Source organism: Triturus cristatus, chromosome 10 (assembly GCF_964204655.1).
Source record: "Triturus cristatus chromosome 10, aTriCri1.1, whole genome shotgun sequence".
NCBI lineage: Eukaryota > Metazoa > Chordata > Amphibia > Caudata > Salamandridae > Triturus > Triturus cristatus.
In genome coordinates, this window is record NC_140593.1 from 568,341,860 (window position 1) to 568,362,365 (window position 20,506).

Here is a 20,506-nt window from a genome sequence, read left to right on the forward strand (position 1 = left end):
CAAAAACCAAAATAAAGTTTAAATGTCATTTTTATTCACATCTGACATTCCTTTATTGTATCACACTCCCTTCACCAAAATCCCTTTAAACAATAGAGAGGAAGGGGTGGACAGACAAGCCCTATAGGCTGTCATTATGTGTCTGCTAAAAGGATACCGTGCCTTTAAGGAACTCTCCAGAGACCCCCGGTATCCCAGGATGCACAGCCAAAGCAAGTTACTTTCAGTTCTTTTTGAAGGTGTAGAACAGGCCTGATACTGTCAGTGTACTCCACCGGGGAGGAGGGAGGGTCGCTTATGACTATAACAGAGATACCCCTACTACAGAACTGGAGTTACAGGTAAGAAACTACTCCTTCTGTAGTAGGGGATCTCTGTGTATAGTCATAATCTATGAATAGAATGGCAAGCCCATCCCAACCAACAAACAGCGGTGGAGTAACAAACAAAACACAAACAAATTACTGTGCAAACAAATTCCTCAGCGAAGCCTGTCCAACCTGCGCATCTGCCCTAGCATCAGAATCCAGGCAGTAATGCTTTGTAAACGTATGGACCGACTTCCAGGTGGCAGCCTTACAAATGTCAGCAATTGGAACATTCCTAAGCAAAGCTGCAGTAGCTGCTTTGCCCCTAGTCGAATGCGCTGTAGGCTTACCCCCTAACGTCTTATTAGCTTTCTGATAACAAAGCTGAATACAGGACACAATCCATCTGGAGATGGACTGTTTTGAGGTAGCTAGACCAGTTCTTACTGAACCATAATTTACAAACAGTTGATCCGACCTGCGGATGTCTTTTGTCTTATCTAGATAGAATTTCAACACCCTATGCACATCTAGTGAATGCAGAGACCTCTCCGCCGGAGAGGAGGGATGCTGAAAGAATGTAGGTAAAGTTATCATTTGATTTACATGAAAATCAGATATCACTTTAGGCAAAAATTTAGGATGAGTACGCATCACTACTTTAGAAGCATGGAATACAGTATACGGCTCTTGACAACACAGAGCCTGAATCTCACTCACCCTCCTGGCCGATGTAATGGCCACAAGGAAGGCAGCCTTCCAGGACAAATGCTGCAAAGAAGCCTTATGAATAGGCTCAAAAGGCTCCCTCATTAATCTGGACAACACCACGTTCAATTCCCATGGTGGAGAAGGTCGTCTAACAGGGGGAAACACCTTGCGCAAACCCTCCAGAAAATCTTTAATCACAGGGATTTGAAAAAATGAGGTTTGGGAAGGGCCCTTTCTATACGCAGTCAAAGCTGCGAGATGAACTTTAATAGACTGAAAATTAAGCCCAGAATGAGCTAACTGCAGCAGATAAGGCAAAATAACATCTTCTTTACAGGATGTAGGGTCAATGTTCTTTGCCGTGCACCATAAGCAGAATCTCTTCCACTTATAGGCGTAAGAAGTCCTAGTAGACGGTCTCTTCGCCTCTTTCAAGATCTCCATACAGTCCTGTGGTAGGTTCAAGTGTCCATACTGCACTAGCTCAGGAGCCATGCTGCCAAACTCAAGGACGAGAGATTGGGGTGAACCATCTGTCCTCCGAATTTCGTGAGAAGGTCCGGCCGACACGGCAGGCGACGGTGTGGCAGAACAGACCGGTGAAGAAGGTCGGTGAACCACCATTGCCTCGGCCACTCCGGAGCAATCAGGATCATCCTGGCTCTGGATTGCGACAGCTTGATCAGCACCGCCGGAATCAGGGGAATGGGTGGAAAGGCGTTGTTAGACCTGGCATCATTGGCATGAGTCTCTCCTCCATTTTTTTCTGTTTGCCTCCCCTGTTTACGATGTTTTTGCTGGATTATTGCTTTGGGCACTGTGCCACTGCTGATCAGTGCCACAGTGCAAGTGCTCCCTATGTTAAATTGTTACATTGATTGGTGTTACCATGATTGGCTTGGTTGACTTACTGTTCAGACCCTAGTCTAGTGCACTGCGGGTGCCAAGGGCGTGTAAGTTAACTGCTGCTGGTGGGCTTGCAGCACGGGTTGTGCCACCCACAGAAGCAGCGTGTAAAATGTGTCTCAGGCCTGCCACCGCAGCGCCTGCGTGCAGTCCCTGACTGCCATGTCGACTTGGTAAGGAAACCTACTTACCAGTCTCTAAACCTTCCCTTTGCCACATTTCAGACACCTCTATGGTAAGCCCTAGGGCTGGGTGCATTGTGGGTAAAAGGTAGGTCATGCCCTGATGTGTGTGGCATGACCTAATAGTGAATTACAGCCATTTTCGTTTTTCACTATTGAAGGGCTACCTGCCTCCAATAGGCCAGACTGGGCAGACTGATTATTAACTCCATTATAATCTATCTGACTCAGGGAGCATGGTAGCAAGTCGAGTTTAGTATCCCTGAACTCAGAATTTAATAACACACCCTTTAGGATGGATGGTTTTTAAATTCTATGTTGAAAATAGCACTTTTAGAAAGTGGCTATTTTCTTGTCCAACTATCTACCGGTCTCTGCTGGTTTGGTGTGTGTGTCAGGGGCTGGGTGGCTCCAGAGGTCTGAGTGAGTCAGTGTGGGGTGAATGGGGCGTTTACACGTAGAGTGAGGGAAGAGTAGCCTGCCCTGCCTGACACAATACTGGCTCCGCCTCCTGCTGGGCGACTGATAGCCCTGCTCCTGCCAGTGACAATACTGGCTCCGCCTCCTGCTGGGCGGCTGAGGACTCTGCCCTGCTCAGTGAATAGGCCAGGTGCCTCTGCCTGGCAACACCCACAACAAACCTGAGCTGGTGGGAATCTCCCTGCTTGGACAAAGGGAACAAAGGGAAAAAGGGGTATAAGAGAAGGACCCCTGAACCAAGAACTCAGATCACTTCTGACAAGGAAACCTGTACCAAGGACAAGAAGCCTGCTGATCTAAGGACTTGCCTCCCCTTTCTGCCAGAGTGCTGTTTTGCTGTGGAGGAACCTGACAGCCGCTTCTTTATTTTTGCCAAGGAACAAGGAGAGAGGAACTTGGTGTGTACTCTCTGAACACTTGCTAGGAAATCTCCAAGGACTGGAAGAGTGCCAGTCTCCTGTTGAAGTCACAGGGCCAAAGGACTTCACCATTTGCTGAATTGCTGGAAGGTGTTGTTTCCAGTACACAAGGGAGAATCTGCAGTCTCGACATCAGCAGCAACGCCAGTGAGCAGTGGGTATCGGCCCCGGCTCCAAGTGACCCCGTCTCGACGCCGGTGTCGACGCCAGTGAGGAGTGAGTATCGGCTCTGCCTCCAAGCGACCCCGTCCCGACGCCGCTGCTGATCGCATCGACTCGACGCCCGTCTCGACGCCGTGAGCGCTGCTCCGGCCCGACATCCCTCGACGCCGCTGCGGATCGACCCGACTCCGAGGCACGATCGACGCCGACCTCGACGCCGACATCTCGACGCCGTGGATCATCGTTTTCTTCGTTTCCCAAGGTACTGTACTTGTGGGGTCTGTTGCAACTCCAGGCTCGACGCAGCGCTCCTCGCGGTCGACGCCGAACCTTGGGAATCTGGTAGACTCGACGTCGTGTGACTCCTGTGGGGGTTACGTTGTTGCCAAAGAACTGTGCTCAGAAGAATACTTTGCTAAAGAACTATTTGCCAAGAAGAAACCTTACTTGAACTATTATTTTTCCTTCCAAAGAGTATTTATTAAGACTGTGGTATATTTTTGTCGTTATTTGGTCTTGTGCTAAGCCTTATATAAAAATACTATTTTTATAATAACTTCTGTGTCGTGTCCATCTGTAGGGTATTCACTTTATTACTGTATGTGGTCATAAATGCTTAACACACTGCCTCTGAGATAAGCCTGTCTGCTCTGCCAAGCTACCAAGGGGGTAGCAGGGGTTATCTGAGTGTGTAATCCCCTTTCCCTGACTAGAGTTGGTTGGTCCCTATTTGTCAGAAGTGTATACCTCTGCCAACTAGAGACCGCCGGTTCTAACATTGGTGGTCAGCGGTGAGGATTTGAACTTTGCATTTATGACTCATGTGCAGTGATTAGTGTACGCTACATAGTGAAAGCAGACCATAACGCAGCCACAATCTGTTTGGTAGGATTGCCTATTTTTGTTCTCCGCTTTCCTGGAGCTTATTTTCTTAAACACTGCCAGTTTTGACCATGGAGAATGCCGGAGCTGCTACACCTGTGGAGAATGTTGTGGGGGAAATCGATAAAGAGAAGATAGATTCCTACACGCTAAAAGATCTAAAAGGATTTTGCAAGCAGTTTAAAGTTCCTACCACAGGTGTCTCAAAGAAAGAGGGCTTCCTCAAAGCGCTGAAGGCCTGGTTAGAGGCCAGAAATCCCTCTGATCCGGTGGTGGTACCGGAAGAGGAAGAAGAAGAGGAAGAGGAAGAGCCCACAGGTGGGCCAGTGTCATCTCCAGGCAGTAGTGCGTCCTCTAGGAGCCTTTCCCCCGAAGAATTAGAAGACAGGGAGAAGGAGAGGGGGTACAAGTTAGAAATGGCAAAACTTAAATTAGGAGGGCAGTTGGAATTAGAGAATGCGAGAAGCAAGAGAGAAGCTGAAATGGAGAGCAAAAGATTAGATTTTGAGAGAGAGAAATTAGCGTTTGAACGTGAGAAGATGGTGAGGGAGATGGAGCTTAAAACTAAGAGTTTAGAGTTGAATCCCTCTGGTGGCAGCACTCCATCCGTGCCTGCAGAAAGTAGGTTTTATTTTCCTAAGGATGTGATCAAAGATTACAGTAAGAATGAAGATATTAGCCAATGGTTTAAAGCGTATGAGTTAGCATTGTTGGCCCACCGGGTCCCTGAGAAGGATTGGGGAACGGGGTTGTGGAGCCGCTTTACAAACGAGGGGAGAGATACCTTGTTGAGCCTTCCTGCTGAGGATAGGATGTCTTATACTCATATGAAAGATGCTTTAATGCTGAGATATGGCTTAACCCCAGAAAAGTACAGACAAACCTTTAGAGAATGTAAGAAGTTGCCTGGTACTACGTGGGTTGAATATGTGTCTTTTTTCTGCAGAACCATGGATGGTTGGATAAAGGGTAGCAAGGTTGATAGTTATGATGCTCTTTATGATTTGTTTGCTTGGGAGCACTTGTCTAATAACTGTTTTCCAGAGCTACGCCAGCACCTTGTTGACAGCAAGCTATCTAACCCTAGAAAACTTGCTGAGGAGGCGGACCGCTGGGTCAGTACCAGGGTCCACAAGGGTCCAGTGGGAGACTCAGCCAAAGGTGGGCAGGGTCCCCAGCAGAAGAGTGGGGGGGACAGGGGTAAACAGAGGGAGTTTCAGAAAGGGCCCCAAAGTAGTCCCCAAGGGAACCAAGGGAAGGGTTCCCAGCCTCCCCCTGTAAAGAAGCCAGAGGCCCCGACAGGTAAACCTGTTCACAGGGGCCCCATGACCTGCTATGCCTGTAAGCAGGTGGGACACCGTTATTATGATCCCCAGTGTCCCAGGAAGGATTCGAATGCACCGCCGCGTGCACCCCCTCGTCAGGTAGCGAGTGTAGCCCTGGGAGGGGAGGAGATGGGTGCCCCCGGTGGGTGGGGTCCCGCAGAAATGTCCCTGGTCTCTTTAGGAGACGTGGAAATGGTCCCTCCAACCCCTCTGCCTAGTAACACTAAGAAATATAGGCAGTGGGTGACCATTAATGGCCATAGGGTGGAAGCTCTCAGAGACACCGGAGCGAGTGTGACAGCTGTCAAGTGTCACTTGGTGTCCAGAGAGCAGGTGGTCCCTCATGCATTCTACCCCGTTGTAGCTGCTGACAACTCACAGAGTAAGTGTGAGGTAGCTCAAGTTCCTTTTGAGTGGGGGGGGGTCTCAGGTACTCTTCAGGTTGCTGTAAGGCCCGCCATGCCTGTTGATTGTCTCTTGGGCAATGATTTGGAGGACTCCCCTTGGGCTAAGGTGGAGAGAAAAGCGCATCTGGAAATGTTGGGTCTGCCTGAGTGGGTGTGTGCGACCACCCGGTCCATGTCAGTCAGTAAGGGTGTTGATGGGGCCCTGGAGCCTGAAAGTATGGCCCAGGTCCCAACCGTGAAGAGAAGGGGCAGGGGGCGTGGGAAACCGTCCCCCATCGTTCCCGCGGTCCAGGAGGGAGCAGACCCTGAGGGGGATGCCCTGGAACCGACAGGAGAACAAGTGGCCGAACTGGGAGACCTGCCCGAGCTGACCCATTGGCAGCAGGATGGTGGTCCCTCCAGGGAGGAATTTTGTGCTGAACAGAAAGTGTGCCCTTCTCTTGTGGGTATGAGGCAGCAGGCCTCAGCCCAAACGACAGGTGATCAGTCAGGATCACATTGGGTCTACTGGGAGAACGACCTCCTGTATAGCGAGCCTAAGGCTGCTGAACCTGGGTCAGCCCGTGTGCTGGTGGTACCCCAGCGCTTCAGAGCCTTCCTACTGGGGTTGGCTCATGACGTTCCGTTAGCTGGACATCTGGGGCAGGACAAGACCTATGACAGGCTTGTCACCCATTTTTATTGGCCCCAGATGAGAAGGGATTCAGATATCCATTGTAGGACCTGTCAAACTTGCCAGGCAAGTGGGAAAAGTGGGCGGAAGCAGAAGGCTCCCCTCCAACCTTTTCCCGTCGTCAGTACCCCCTTTGAGCGAGTGGGAATTGACATTGTGGGGCCACTGGACCCCAAGACAGCCATGGGCAACAGGTTTATCCTGGTCTTGGTGGACCATGCCACCCGGTACCCGGAAGCCATCCCTCTCCGAACAGTGACGGCCCCCGTGGTGGGACGGGCACTGATGGGTGTTTTCTCCCGCATGGGGTTCCCCAGAGAGGTGGTGTCAGACCGGGGCACCAACTTCATTTCGAATTATATGAAGTCTCTGTGGAAGGAGTGTGGGGTAACCTACAAGTTTACCACTCCTTACCACCCTCAAGGTAATGGGCTGGTTGAGAGATTCAACCGGACCCTAAAAGGCATGATCATGGGTCTTGAAGAACCAATGAGGCGTAAATGGGACGTCCTCTTGCCATGCCTGCTGTTTGCTTACCGTGAGGTGCCACAGAAGTCTCTAGGGTTCAGCCCCTTTGAGCTTTTGTATGGTCACCCGGTAAGAGGACCTTTGAGTCTGGTCAAAGAAGGCTGGGAGCAATCTCCCAGGAAACCTCCCCAGGATGTATATAGTTACATGCTGGCCTTTAGGAACCAGACTCGGCGCTTCAGAGATCTTGCTCAGGCAAATCTGGAGGCCAGCCAGGAAGAGATGAAGCGGTGGTACGATCAGAATGCCACTCTGGTTGAGCTTCAACCTGGTCAGAAAGTTTGGGTCATGGCCCCTGTGGAACCTTGTGCGCTCAAGGACAGGTGGACTGGACCATTTGAGGTTGTGGAGAAGAAGAGCGATGTCACCTACTTGGTGGACTTGAAATCTCCCAGGAACCCCTTAAGGGTCCTGCATGTCAACCGGTTAAAGCCCCACTTGGAAAGGTCCGAAGTGGGCATGCTCCTTGCCACAGATGCTGGGATGGAGGAGGAGAGTGAGCCCCTTCCTGACCTCCTGTGTGCAAAAGAAAAAGATGGGTCAGTGGATGGTGTTGTCCTCTCTGACACACTGACCCCTGAGCAGCAGCAAGATTGTCGCCATCTGTTGGTACAATTCCCTGATCTGTTCTCCTTAATCCCTGGTGTCACTCAGTGGTGTGTCCATGATGTGGACACCGGGGACAGCACTCCTGTGAGGCACAAGGCCTACAGGGTGACTGACAAGGTCAGAGCATACATCAAGGAGGAGGTCTCCAAGATGTTTGCCTTAGGGGTGGTTGAGTCCTCTAGCAGTCCTTGGGCCAGCCCAGTGGTCTTGGTCCCAAAGGCTGCAGCGCCTGGTGCTTCACCAGAACTTCGGTTCTGTGTGGATTACCGAGGACTCAATTCGGTCACCAAGACTGACGCGCACCCCATCCCCAGAGCTGATGAGCTCATCGATCGGTTGGGGGCTGCCCGGTACCTTAGTACGTTTGATCTAACGTCTGGGTACTGGCAGATCGCCTTGACTGATGGGGCAAAAGAGAGGTCTGCATTCTCCACACCAGATGGGCACTACCAGTTCCGTGTGATGCCCTTTGGGATGAAGAATGCCCCTGCCACATTCCAGAGGTTGGTTAACCAGGTATTGGCCGGGCTGGAAGATTTCAGCGCCGCCTACCTGGACGATATAGCAGTGTTCAGCGCCAGCTGGGAGGAACACTTGCGCCACCTCCAGGAAGTGTTGTTGGCCCTGCGCAGAGCAGGCCTCACAATCAAGGCTAGTAAGTGCCAGATTGGGCAGGGTTCAGTGGTGTACTTGGGGCACCAAGTAGGGAGCGGCAAGGTGGCCCCCCTGCAACCCAAGATAGATACCATCCTGGCTTGGGAACCGCCCAAAACCCAGACTCAGGTGAGAGCCTTCTTGGGTCTCACGGGTTACTACAGGAGGTTTGTCAAGGGGTATGGCAACATTGTGCACCCCTTGACCTCGCTGACTTCCCGGAAGCAGCCGAGACTTGTGATCTGGACTGACGCCTGTCAGAAAGCCTTTGACACCCTGAAAACTGCAATGTGTACAGCACCGGTCCTCCAGGCACCCGACTTTTCAAAAGAATTCATTGTCCAGACGGACGCTTCAGAGCATGGTGTGGGGGCTGTTCTAGCACAGATGAATGAGGAGGGCCGAGACTTACCTGTAGCCTTCATCAGCCGGAGGTTACTTCCCAGGGAACAAAGGTGGAGTGCGATAGAGCGTGAGGCATTTGCTGTGGTCTGGGCGCTGAAGAAGCTAAGACCCTACTTGTTTGGGTCTCACTTCCGGGTTCAGACGGACCACAGGCCCCTCAGATGGTTAATGCAGATGAGGGGTGAGAACCCAAAGCTGTTGAGGTGGTCCATTTCCCTACAGGGGATGGACTTTACGGTGGAACACCGCCCTGGTACAGATCACGCCAATGCTGATGGTCTGTCCAGATTTTTCCGCCTTAGTGATGAGGACTCCCTGGGTGAAGGGTAGTTCTCCCCACATTTCAGCTGGAGGGGACACGTGTTAGACCTGGCATCATTGGCATGAGTCTCTCCTCCATTTTTTTCTGTTTGCCTCCCCTGTTTACGATGTTTTTGCTGGATTATTGCTTTGGGCACTGTGCCACTGCTGATCAGTGCCACAGTGCAAGTGCTCCCTATGTTAAATTGTTACATTGATTGGTGTTACCATGATTGGCTTGGTTGACTTACTGTTCAGACCCTAGTCTAGTGCACTGCGGGTGCCAAGGGCGTGTAAGTTAACTGCTGCTGGTGGGCTTGCAGCACGGGTTGTGCCACCCACAGAAGCAGCGTGTAAAATGTGTCTCAGGCCTGCCACCGCAGCGCCTGCGTGCAGTCCCTGACTGCCATGTCGACTTGGTAAGGAAACCTACTTACCAGTCTCTAAACCTTCCCTTTGCCACATTTCAGACACCTCTATGGTAAGCCCTAGGGCTGGGTGCATTGTGGGTAAAAGGTAGGTCATGCCCTGATGTGTGTGGCATGACCTAATAGTGAATTACAGCCATTTTCGTTTTTCACTATTGAAGGGCTACCTGCCTCCAATAGGCCAGACTGGGCAGACTGATTATTAACTCCATTATAATCTATCTGACTCAGGGAGCATGGTAGCAAGTCGAGTTTAGTATCCCTGAACTCAGAATTTAATAACACACCCTTTAGGATGGATGGTTTTTAAATTCTATGTTGAAAATAGCACTTTTAGAAAGTGGCTATTTTCTTGTCCAACTATCTACCGGTCTCTGCTGGTTTGGTGTGTGTGTCAGGGGCTGGGTGGCTCCAGAGGTCTGAGTGAGTCAGTGTGGGGTGAATGGGGCGTTTACACGTAGAGTGAGGGAAGAGTAGCCTGCCCTGCCTGACACAATACTGGCTCCGCCTCCTGCTGGGCGACTGATAGCCCTGCTCCTGCCAGTGACAATACTGGCTCCGCCTCCTGCTGGGCGGCTGAGGACTCTGCCCTGCTCAGTGAATAGGCCAGGTGCCTCTGCCTGGCAACACCCACAACAAACCTGAGCTGGTGGGAATCTCCCTGCTTGGACAAAGGGAACAAAGGGAAAAAGGGGTATAAGAGAAGGACCCCTGAACCAAGAACTCAGATCACTTCTGACAAGGAAACCTGTACCAAGGACAAGAAGCCTGCTGATCTAAGGACTTGCCTCCCCTTTCTGCCAGAGTGCTGTTTTGCTGTGGAGGAACCTGACAGCCGCTTCTTTATTTTTGCCAAGGAACAAGGAGAGAGGAACTTGGTGTGTACTCTCTGAACACTTGCTAGGAAATCTCCAAGGACTGGAAGAGTGCCAGTCTCCTGTTGAAGTCACAGGGCCAAAGGACTTCACCATTTGCTGAATTGCTGGAAGGTGTTGTTTCCAGTACACAAGGGAGAATCTGCAGTCTCGACATCAGCAGCAACGCCAGTGAGCAGTGGGTATCGGCCCCGGCTCCAAGTGACCCCGTCTCGACGCCGGTGTCGACGCCAGTGAGGAGTGAGTATCGGCTCTGCCTCCAAGCGACCCCGTCCCGACGCCGCTGCTGATCGCATCGACTCGACGCCCGTCTCGACGCCGTGAGCGCTGCTCCGGCCCGACATCCCTCGACGCCGCTGCGGATCGACCCGACTCCGAGGCACGATCGACGCCGACCTCGACGCCGACATCTCGACGCCGTGGATCATCGTTTTCTTCGTTTCCCAAGGTACTGTACTTGTGGGGTCTGTTGCAACTCCAGGCTCGACGCAGCGCTCCTCGCGGTCGACGCCGAACCTTGGGAATCTGGTAGACTCGACGTCGTGTGACTCCTGTGGGGGTTACGTTGTTGCCAAAGAACTGTGCTCAGAAGAATACTTTGCTAAAGAACTATTTGCCAAGAAGAAACCTTACTTGAACTATTATTTTTCCTTCCAAAGAGTATTTATTAAGACTGTGGTATATTTTTGTCGTTATTTGGTCTTGTGCTAAGCCTTATATAAAAATACTATTTTTATAATAACTTCTGTGTCGTGTCCATCTGTAGGGTATTCACTTTATTACTGTATGTGGTCATAAATGCTTAACACACTGCCTCTGAGATAAGCCTGTCTGCTCTGCCAAGCTACCAAGGGGGTAGCAGGGGTTATCTGAGTGTGTAATCCCCTTTCCCTGACTAGAGTTGGTTGGTCCCTATTTGTCAGAAGTGTATACCTCTGCCAACTAGAGACCGCCGGTTCTAACAGGCGTAAAGAAAGCTGTTGGACCAGCTGATCCATAGGGCATTCCCCAGCGTCCCTGGTTGGTAGTACCTGGACGCGAAGGCATGGCATTTGCTGTTTTCTGCCGTAGCGAACAGATCGATATCCGGAGTGCCCCACTCTGCGAAGACGTCTCTTAGCACGTCGTCGTTTAGCACCCACTCGTGATTTTCTTGAACGAGCCTGCTGAGCGCATCGGCTTGGGCATTCTGCACTCCCGGCAGATGGATTGCCGTGATCGTCAGGTTCCTGGCCACCAGCCAATTCCAGATAGTCTGTGCCTCCCGAGACAGCGTGCGTGAACGGGAGCCCCCCTGCTTGTTGAGGTAATACATGGTAGTGGTATTGTCTGTCTGAACTAGCAGGGAGTTCGTCGTGAAGGAAGGATGGAACGCCTTCAGGGCCAAGTGTACTGCTCTGAGTTCCAAAAAGTTGATGTGGTAAGTCATCTCCGTCCGCGACCATATCCCCTGAATCTGAAGAGGGCCCGAATGCGCTCCCCAACCCTGGAGAGACGCATCCGTCACTATGGTCTGGACCGGAATATCCTTGTGAAAGGGAGTCCCCTTGCAGACATTCTCTGAGGAGCACCACCATTTCAGAGACTGTAGAGCGTGTTGGGATAGAAGAATCTTGTCCTCCCAACGCCCCCTCCTCTGGTCCCATTGATCCTCCAGACATTCCTGCAGAGGCCTCATATGCAGACATGCATTGGGGGTGAGAAAGATGCATGAAGCCATCGACCCCAGTAAAGAGGACACCGTCCTCACTGTAGGATAGTGGGCTGAGAGGAGGTGCAGGGCCTTCCCACGGATCGATAAGCGTCTCTCCTCCGAAGGACACACGCTTGAGTTCAAAGTATTGACTGAGGCCCCCAAGTACTGGAGACACTGCACAGGGATCGGCACGGACTTCGACATGTTGATGTGCAGCCCCAGGCGGTGAAGCAAGGCAGCTGTCCTGTTAAAATGACACTGGGCTTCCTGGTACGTGGAAGCTTTGATCAGCCAATCGTCCAGGTATGGATACACAAACACTCTGTTCTTCCGCAAGTGTGCTGCCACCACTGCCATGCACTTGGAGAACGTCCTTGGTGCAGACTTCAGACCAAACGGGAGCACTGTATACTGGTAATGGTTGTTGCCTACCAGAAACCTCAGGAACTTGCGATGCGGTTATGCGATCGGCACATGAAAGTAAGCGTCCTGCAGATCTATGGCACACAGCCAGTCTCCTCGATGCAACTGAGGGTAAATCTGATGCAGGGACAACATACGGAACTTTTCTCTGCGGATCCACTTGTTTGCTTGACGCAGATCCAGAATAAGCCTGAACTCGTTCTTGTCATTTTTTCTGACGAGAAAGAACCTTGAGTAAAGACCTTTTCCTTTTTGCCCCAAAGGAACAGCCTCTATCGCCTTCTTCTTTAACAGAATGTCCGCCTCCTGCTGGAGCTCTCGTACCATGCAGGGAGAGCGCACTGGTGGAATCTGTGGAGGCGGGCTGGTGAAACGAAGACTGTACCCATTGCAAACAATATTCAGCACCCACTTGTCCTGAGTTATTGTCCTCCACTCTGCCAGGTAGTATTGAATACTTCCCCCCACCGGAGCAGGTAACGGATGAGGGGGAAGCGACCTTTCAGGGCTTCGACCCGGCCGGGCCCTTGTTCCCCGACGAGGATTGATGCTGGCCTCTGCCCCTCTGGCGCTTTTGAAAGGACTGCCTCGGGAACTGCTGTTGTTGCTGGTGCTGTTGTTGACCAGACTGACGCCCCTGGCCGCGTTGTTTAGAATAACGCCTGCCATAGGAACGGAATGACCTCTTCTGTTCCTTGGGTTTCTCCAATCCCACAGCCTTCAGGGTTTCTGCTTCGGCCTTCATGCGGGCCATTTCGTCATCCGCATGAGACCCGAACAACGTCGTGCCTGAGAAAGGCAAGTTTGCAATCTTTTGCTGCGCTTCAGGCTTTAGAGAGGTAAGCCTCAGCCAGGACTGTCTCCTCATGTGTACTCCATGACAGTACCCATGGGCCGCCAGCAACGATACATCCCCCGCTGCACTGATGATCTGGTTGGAGACCATCATGCCCTCATTCAACACCTCCTGGAAGTCCTCCCGTTTATCCCTAGGCAGGGAGGCAGCAAACTGTTGCAGGGAGTCCCAAAGCGATCGGTCATAGCGACCCAGCAGAGCGGAGGCGCTAGCAGCCTTCATAGTCGTGGCAGACGTAGAGCACATTCTCGTCCCCAAGGAGTCCATCTTGCGACTCTCCTTATCCGGAGGAGCGGTGGAAGAGGGCGTCGTGGAGTGTTGTTTCCAAGCCGCAACCACAATGACAGAGTCCGGAGGAGGGTCCACCCTGAGGAACGCCGGGTCCGAATCAGGGGCCCTGTACTTTTTCTGCAACCGTGCGGGAGCAGACTTCACCACGGCTGGTGTCAAGAAGACCTCCATGGCTGGTTCCTCCAAACCCAGAACCAAAGGCAGGAGGGGGCGTGATAGGTGAGCCTTGTGCAAAGTTTCAAAGATCACAGAGGTAGTGGGAACCGGTACTGTTACTGAGATTCCCAATTTCGCCGCCCCCCTCATCAGCACATCCTGGAAAGTGGCAATATCATCCACCGGCGATATTCTAGTAGGCGGCGTTTCCGACAACGAAGGGGAAAGCCGTCCAGTGCCCGAAGAGTCCGTATACCTCGTGCCTCTGGAACGAGATCTATATCTCCGTCGTCCATGCCTGGTGTGAGTGGACGATCTGCGTCTGCTCCGTGACCTCCGGCGAGATCGAGAGCGTGATCTCAGTCTGCGTGGGGCCTTAGGAATCACCGGTAGCCGAGGAGACGGCGGGAGCTGAGGAACCGGCGGTGGCGGAGGCGGCGTAGGTCGCTTAGGAGGAGGAGGAGGAGGCGTAGGAGGCTTCTGAGGCAGCGGCTGAGGGAGAGGCTACGGAGTCCCATCACTCCTTGCAGGAGAACCCGGACTAGCCCTGTCCGGACTCCCGTCCACCCTTCTCTTCTTGGCGGGCCTATCCCGTGCTGAAGAAAACGAGGGGGAGCGCCTTCTTCTCCTAGATCCACGACTGGATATGGTAATCACCGAAGAAGTGTTCCCCGATGTCCTGGACGTCGAACTGAGCGTCGACCTCATACGGCTTCTCCTCGCCGTTGTCCGCACACGGCGTCACCTCGACGTCGAACGGTGGCCCCTCGACGGCGATCTCCGGTGCCTCGACGGCGATCTGTGCCTCGACGGCGATCTCCTTCGCCTCGACGGCAGCCGCCTGTGTCTCGGCGTCGATGTCGTCGGCGTCGATCCAAGAGCTGACGGCGAAGGAGACGAGCGGTTGCGCCTCGACGGCGAGCTGCGCTGTCTGTGGGGCTCTGTACGACGTTGATGGTGTGTCGACGTCGACTGCGAAATCCTCGACGGCGACCTAGTCCTAGGTCTCGCCGGCCCCTCTCTCGAAGTCGAACATCGAGAACGCCGAGATCCAGAGCCCTGGATCGACGGCGAACACACCGGTGCTTTACCTCTCGCCGTCGACGTAGTCGCCTTCGACGTCGAACGCGATCTACCAGACGGTAGGTGTCGTTTCTGCTCCTTTTTCTGCCTGGAGGTCCCTCCAGTGGCCGAAGCATGGGCAGAGGAAGGGGAATGAGATCCTCCATGCCCCGAAGTCCCACCTGTTCTCTGCTTCTCCTGTCCCTGAAGGCGAATCTTCTCCCTGTCTCTCAGGGTCCTCTTGGAGAAGGTCTTGCAGATGTCACACGTAGCAGGGACATGTGAAGATGAGAGGCAGAGAATACAGACATCATGTGGGTCCGTCTTGGCCATTTTCCTCCCACACTCAGGGCATTTATCAAATAAAGCCATGCTAAGAGTGGGTCAAACTGCACCAAATTGCAGGATGCAGCAGAGAAAGGCTCTAGACGTCGAATGAATAAACTTCTCTATCAAAAAAACCAATTTTTATCCAAATATCCACCCAAAAGGGTAGAGCTCAAGCTCCAGGGTCCTGCTAGCAGGAGCCGGAAAAAAGAACTGAAAGTAACTTGCTTTGGCTGTGCATCCCTGGATACCGGGGGTCTCTGGAGAGTTCCTTAAAGGCACGGTATCCTTTTAGCAGACACATAATGACAGCCTATAGGGCTTGTCTGTCCACCCCTTCCTCTCTATTGTTTAAAGGGATTTTGGTGAAGGGAGTGTGATACAATAAAGGAATATGTCAGATGTGAATAAAAATGACATTTAAACTTTATTTTGGCTTTTGTGTTCACTTCAGATGAAGTGCTGGCCAGTGCAGCCATATTGTTATTAGGCTGTATTATTTTGTCTGTCTCTTAAGTGTCTTTGCAGGTTTGCAAATGCAGGACAGCTTAAGAGATATTTTGATTGCTCCGGGGTCCCCGCACATGGGCGGGACTATTCATAGATTATGACTATACACAGAGATCCCCTACTACAGAACTATAATTCCGGGCCCAACCACTATATGGTGGAATAATGCACAGCATAGTGAATCCAGAAAAGATTCACGCTGCAAAATTACAATTTCAGGAAATCAATGTAAAGAAACAGCTGCATAAGCAGGTATGGAAAAGGGCACAGTAGTACATAATCCTAAAATATTTAAGACATTCATTAACAATCTGTTCTGCAGAAGAATGTCCACATTTTGAGTGGGAAAAAGAATGGCTAACAGAATGCATGGTTAGAGGGGCTTTTTGATTTCTGCCACGAGAGAAGACAGACGTTTAATGTAATCATTATTGGAGTTTCAAGTCAGAAAGCCTAAGGTCTAGACAGACAAATCCTTAAAGACAAAAAGGGAGGTGTGCAAGGCAGAGAAATTTAATCAACAGAACAAAGTGCAATAGCAAGTTTGGTGTATGGCAGGTTAGCAACACTAACACTTAATTCTTTATGAAACTGATCCGACGTTCCTCTAACTCGGACATCTTTTGTATAATGGGTTAATTGAAGATTCACTCTTCTAGAGCTACATTTTGGTGTGGAGGCTCATGGCTAGGTGGAGGGGTCAGGATTCAGAAACGGGGAGACCATTTTTGTCCTTTATTGGTTGCCTCAACTTTGAATTTGAGCTCAGAGACAGTTTAGATTCTTAAGTTTCTTTCGTGTTTCCAGGGAGGAGCTCACGCATTATCCATTTCTGGCGGATAGAATTTTCCCAATGTACAGTTGATGGGTATGTGGCATCAACGTAGTTTGCAGCAAACATTTTTTCCTGCACCCGGGAGCAAGCAAAGTAGTCCAATTATCCTCAAGGTGTACTGGGGGAACTACAAGGTGCACTTTTTTCCAGTGCTCCATGCGTAAACCGAGAGTTGCATCCTGGCAGTGTTTTGAAACCCCTATGTCACAGAATATCAAGGGTGACCACCTCTGGGACCTATGCATAGGTAAGGCACAAACCATATACTAAGATGGGTTATGTGCTTGGGATTTGAACTATTGATTAACTTGTGCATTGGAGCGTCGATTTTCTGCAGCAGCTGGGCATTATCTGAGTTTAGGTCACTTCCATAAAGTCAAGTAAGCACAAACATACTGCTCAACTGCAGAATCCACATCTTTTTAAAATGTCCTTAACGATCAAGGGCTTTGATCAGCTGTCTTGAAGGGAGCAGTACTCTACCTTTTCTTATGTAGCAAATGTTTGCCAATCATTTTAGTCCCCTCTTCGTGCTCAAACATTCCAATGTGGGTCCTTCCGTTAGCTCTTCCAGCCAAGATACCAATATACCTCTGCCATCCTAAGTATATTTTATTAAAGTTCTGATCAGACAACGGGTTCTAGCTCAACAGAACTCTTATCTCCTACACCAGAGATTAATCATTTCTTAAATATTGTTTGTAGAATTCTGCTAATGAAAAAAAAACATCTTCGATCAGATCTTTTCTTGCCAGTCCTTTTCCAATTTGCACCTGGCACATCTGTATGCCAGTGTGTCTGCAGGGACACAGTGCCACTGGAAAAGCTCATAAGTGCCAGGTCTATTAGCCGCGCCAGCCTGCATCCATGTGCATCTTCAGAGGACAGTATTTGAAGGTCTCTACTAGCCATAAAAACAGAATCTAAAATGACAACCCCCCCCCCCCAAAAAAAATATTCCATTCCCTCACTGACTAGCATTAAATTGAACTGACATGTTTTGCAAATTTACAACAGACCTCACCCACAAGGTATATTTTGAAAAGGGCAGGGCACAGTGCTTTTTTCTAGCCTCCAAGCTGAATATGCATCCTTATACAAACAATTACTAGTAGTCATTTAATGTACAACTGTTGAATGGTAAAAACAAGAAATGAAACCCCAGGTAAGATTTTGAACACTTGTACAGGCTTGTGTTTAATCATAGCTGGAGGGGTAAAATTGTACAGCAGTTTTCTCAAGTCCTCACTTCTTTAAAAGCCTTCATATCACAGCTCGATTTCTGGAAAGGGACATCAAGTGTGGCCACAATTCTTATTCCAACTTATTTCTATGGGTTGCTCATTTTTTTTTTTTTACTAGACACTGCCCTTCTGTAAAATTGTCACAAATTGGAGACAATTTAACTGTATGAGAGAAATAAATAAATGGAAGGAATCACGCTATTTCACCGTCTCCCAGCTGTTACAGTCTAAGTCATTTCCAACTCTTAGTAAAAAACAGGTGCTTGTCTTTGCAATTTGCGTTTAGATTTTTAGGATTAGTCTTTTTGATAGTGTTTTAAGGCAGGGCTCACAAATTGTTCTCACAGGATACAAGTCAATGCCAAGACCAAAAAGGTTATCAAATGTACTAGACACATTTGTAACAGAATCTCATCCAATAGTGTCAAAGGGTAAACAGTAATAAAGATAATTATTACCTCAACAGTGGAACTGTGCCCTCATGCGTCTGAAGCAGACTGTGAACCTGGGCGGCAAATATCTTCAGAGACAAATTCACAAATGGGATGACATATGTATCGGGGTCGAATTCATGTTCACTGCAAATTAATGAAAAATGACCATCTAAGCAAGCAACAATAATTAATGTAACAAAATTTCCTACAAGCAGTTTTTTACCGTCTATTTTAGATGTAACAGCAGTATTACTTTAAACACATGCACTACTACTATGACGTATGGTGTGTAAAAAAGGGAATGGTTACTTCCTTGAACTCTTCAATTGAAAGTTTCCTCAGCTTTAAGTTCACATTATGCACCTGAGGCCCATCTAGAGTAGAGTTCTCAAAATAACATTCTATTGTTCAGTCTTTCTCCTACAGTCAAACATGATTAGAATGATTCATCCCTAGGTCACTGTGAAGCACAACGCACTGGGATGAACAAGTTAGCTACCTTCAGGGATGCCTTTTCTGGTTGGTACGCTAATGAATTGCAGATTCTTCACCTTTACAATATTTACAGGCTCCAGAATGGATTGAGAAAAATAAAAAAGCAATGCTGTTGCATGCTGATGGGCCGCATTGTGCTGCTCCATGCGGACTCAGTTTTGCGGTGATGAGCGAAGCCGTATATAAGCGCCACCTAGGTGTGCCAGCATCAGTTTCTTTTTATAGGCCTCTCCGCAGATATGGGCCCATTAGAGGATTGAAAGAACAAGAGTGCAGAATCCTGAACCAGGACGCTTTCACAGATAGGAAAAAGACCATTTCACAAAATGGGAAGGTGGAAGGATGGGGAGGAATTGGAGGTTATATTACATTTCCAGCAGAAAGAGGGTTCCCAAATGTAAGTAACTTGTGGCTCTGGTGAATACTTCTAACCTCTGATTCCTGATCTTGTGAACAAATACCAAAGCAGTCTCTCCCAAGGTGGTGGGTCTGAGGGAGACAGACTAATGTGTTGCAAGCTTGAACAGGTAAAAGGCCCATCCCACCAGACTTGACTGTCAAGGCAGTAGTGATGTGTAAACGTGCACTGATGCCCACTTAACTGTCTAACATATCCAGGATAGGCACACCACATGCCAGAGCAGTGGTACCCGCCATGGCACTAGTGAAATGAGCCCCCAGAAAGCGTGAGGATGCTTCTTAGCCAATACATTGCAGATACTAATACAAAGAACAATCCATCGTGAGAGGGTCTGTTTCCGCACCACCTTACCCTTCTTTGCACCAGAGAACCCCACGAAGCTGAAGGTCCACCAAACATTCCATGGCACGATCAAGATAAAAACTCAGTGCTCTTTTGAAGTCCAAGAGATGGGGTTTCTCTTTCGAGCGATGAGGCAGAGCAAAGAATTTCTGAAGAGGGATCGCTTGTTAGGTATGAAAAGTGGTCACCACCTTAGTTACGAATTCTGTTCAAGTCCTCAACAGTTTGTCTGGAAACAAGAGTATATCAGAAGGCAGGACCAAGAGAGAATGAAGCGCACTCACCTGAGATGCCAATGTCATTGCAAACAAAGAAAATGCTACTTACCAGTATGCATCCGTTCTTGGCATGTAGAGCTGCAGATTCGTATACGTTTGCATAGATCGCCATCTGGTGTTGGGCTCGGATGTTTCCACTATGTTTGTGTCTTAGAAAAATTCTTTGTAGTCACAAGGTAGGTGACTCCTCCCTAGGACGACAGTGCGCATTGGCATAGACTACATCGTTAGATTGTTTTTGCAACGAAGGGTTACGATGGAGTAGTAAGAAGTAGAAAAAGATGTCAATGTGTAATGAATCAAAGTAAGATAGTACTGGAATCCGGTATCCGGGGAGACAGGTGGGCGTATAAGAATCTGCAGCTCTACATGCCAAGAACAGATGCATACTGGCAAGTAGCATTTTCCGTTTGAGGCACATGAGCTGCAGATAGTATACTTTTGCACAGACTGTCCAGCAGTCACCTCCTTAGCGGTGGCTACCTGTATCTGCTGCAGTGGTTTGAAAAAGTGTTCTAATACAGCCTGGCCCACACTGGCTTATTGTTTTGCCTTCACATCTACACAATAGTGTTTTGTGAAGGTGTGTGATGTAGCCCAAGTGTCTGCTTTGCAGATGTCATCTAGGGGAATGTTCCCTAAGAATGCCATAGAAGCCCCTAGTTTGCGTGTGGAATGAGCTCTAGGGGAAATGGTTAGTGTGCGTTTGGCTTTGATATAGCATATTTGGATGCATTTAACAATCCACTTTTCAATTCCTGCCTTTGAGATGGGATTGCCTTTATGAGGTGGGGTGAAAGCCACAAAGATTTGTTTGGTCTTTCTAAAGGATTTTGTCCTTTCAATGTAGGAGAGTATTGCTCTTTTAACTTCCAACGTGTG

The 20,506-nt window shown here is 49.7% G+C and overlaps 1 protein-coding gene across 6 annotated transcripts in view; it reads right to left on the minus strand.

Moving 5' to 3' along the window:
- The window catches only part of MARF1 (meiosis regulator and mRNA stability factor 1), an 891,622-nt gene that overhangs the window by 439,182 nt on the left and 431,934 nt on the right, over nt 1-20,506 (minus strand). For all 6 annotated transcript variants that reach the window (XM_085632075.1, XM_085632071.1, XM_085632074.1 and 3 more), the window contains one exon: nt 18,113-18,232. In XM_085632075.1, coding sequence (XP_085488201.1) covers nt 18,113-18,232 — 120 coding nt within the window. The remainder of the gene's footprint in view (nt 1-18,112; nt 18,233-20,506) is intronic.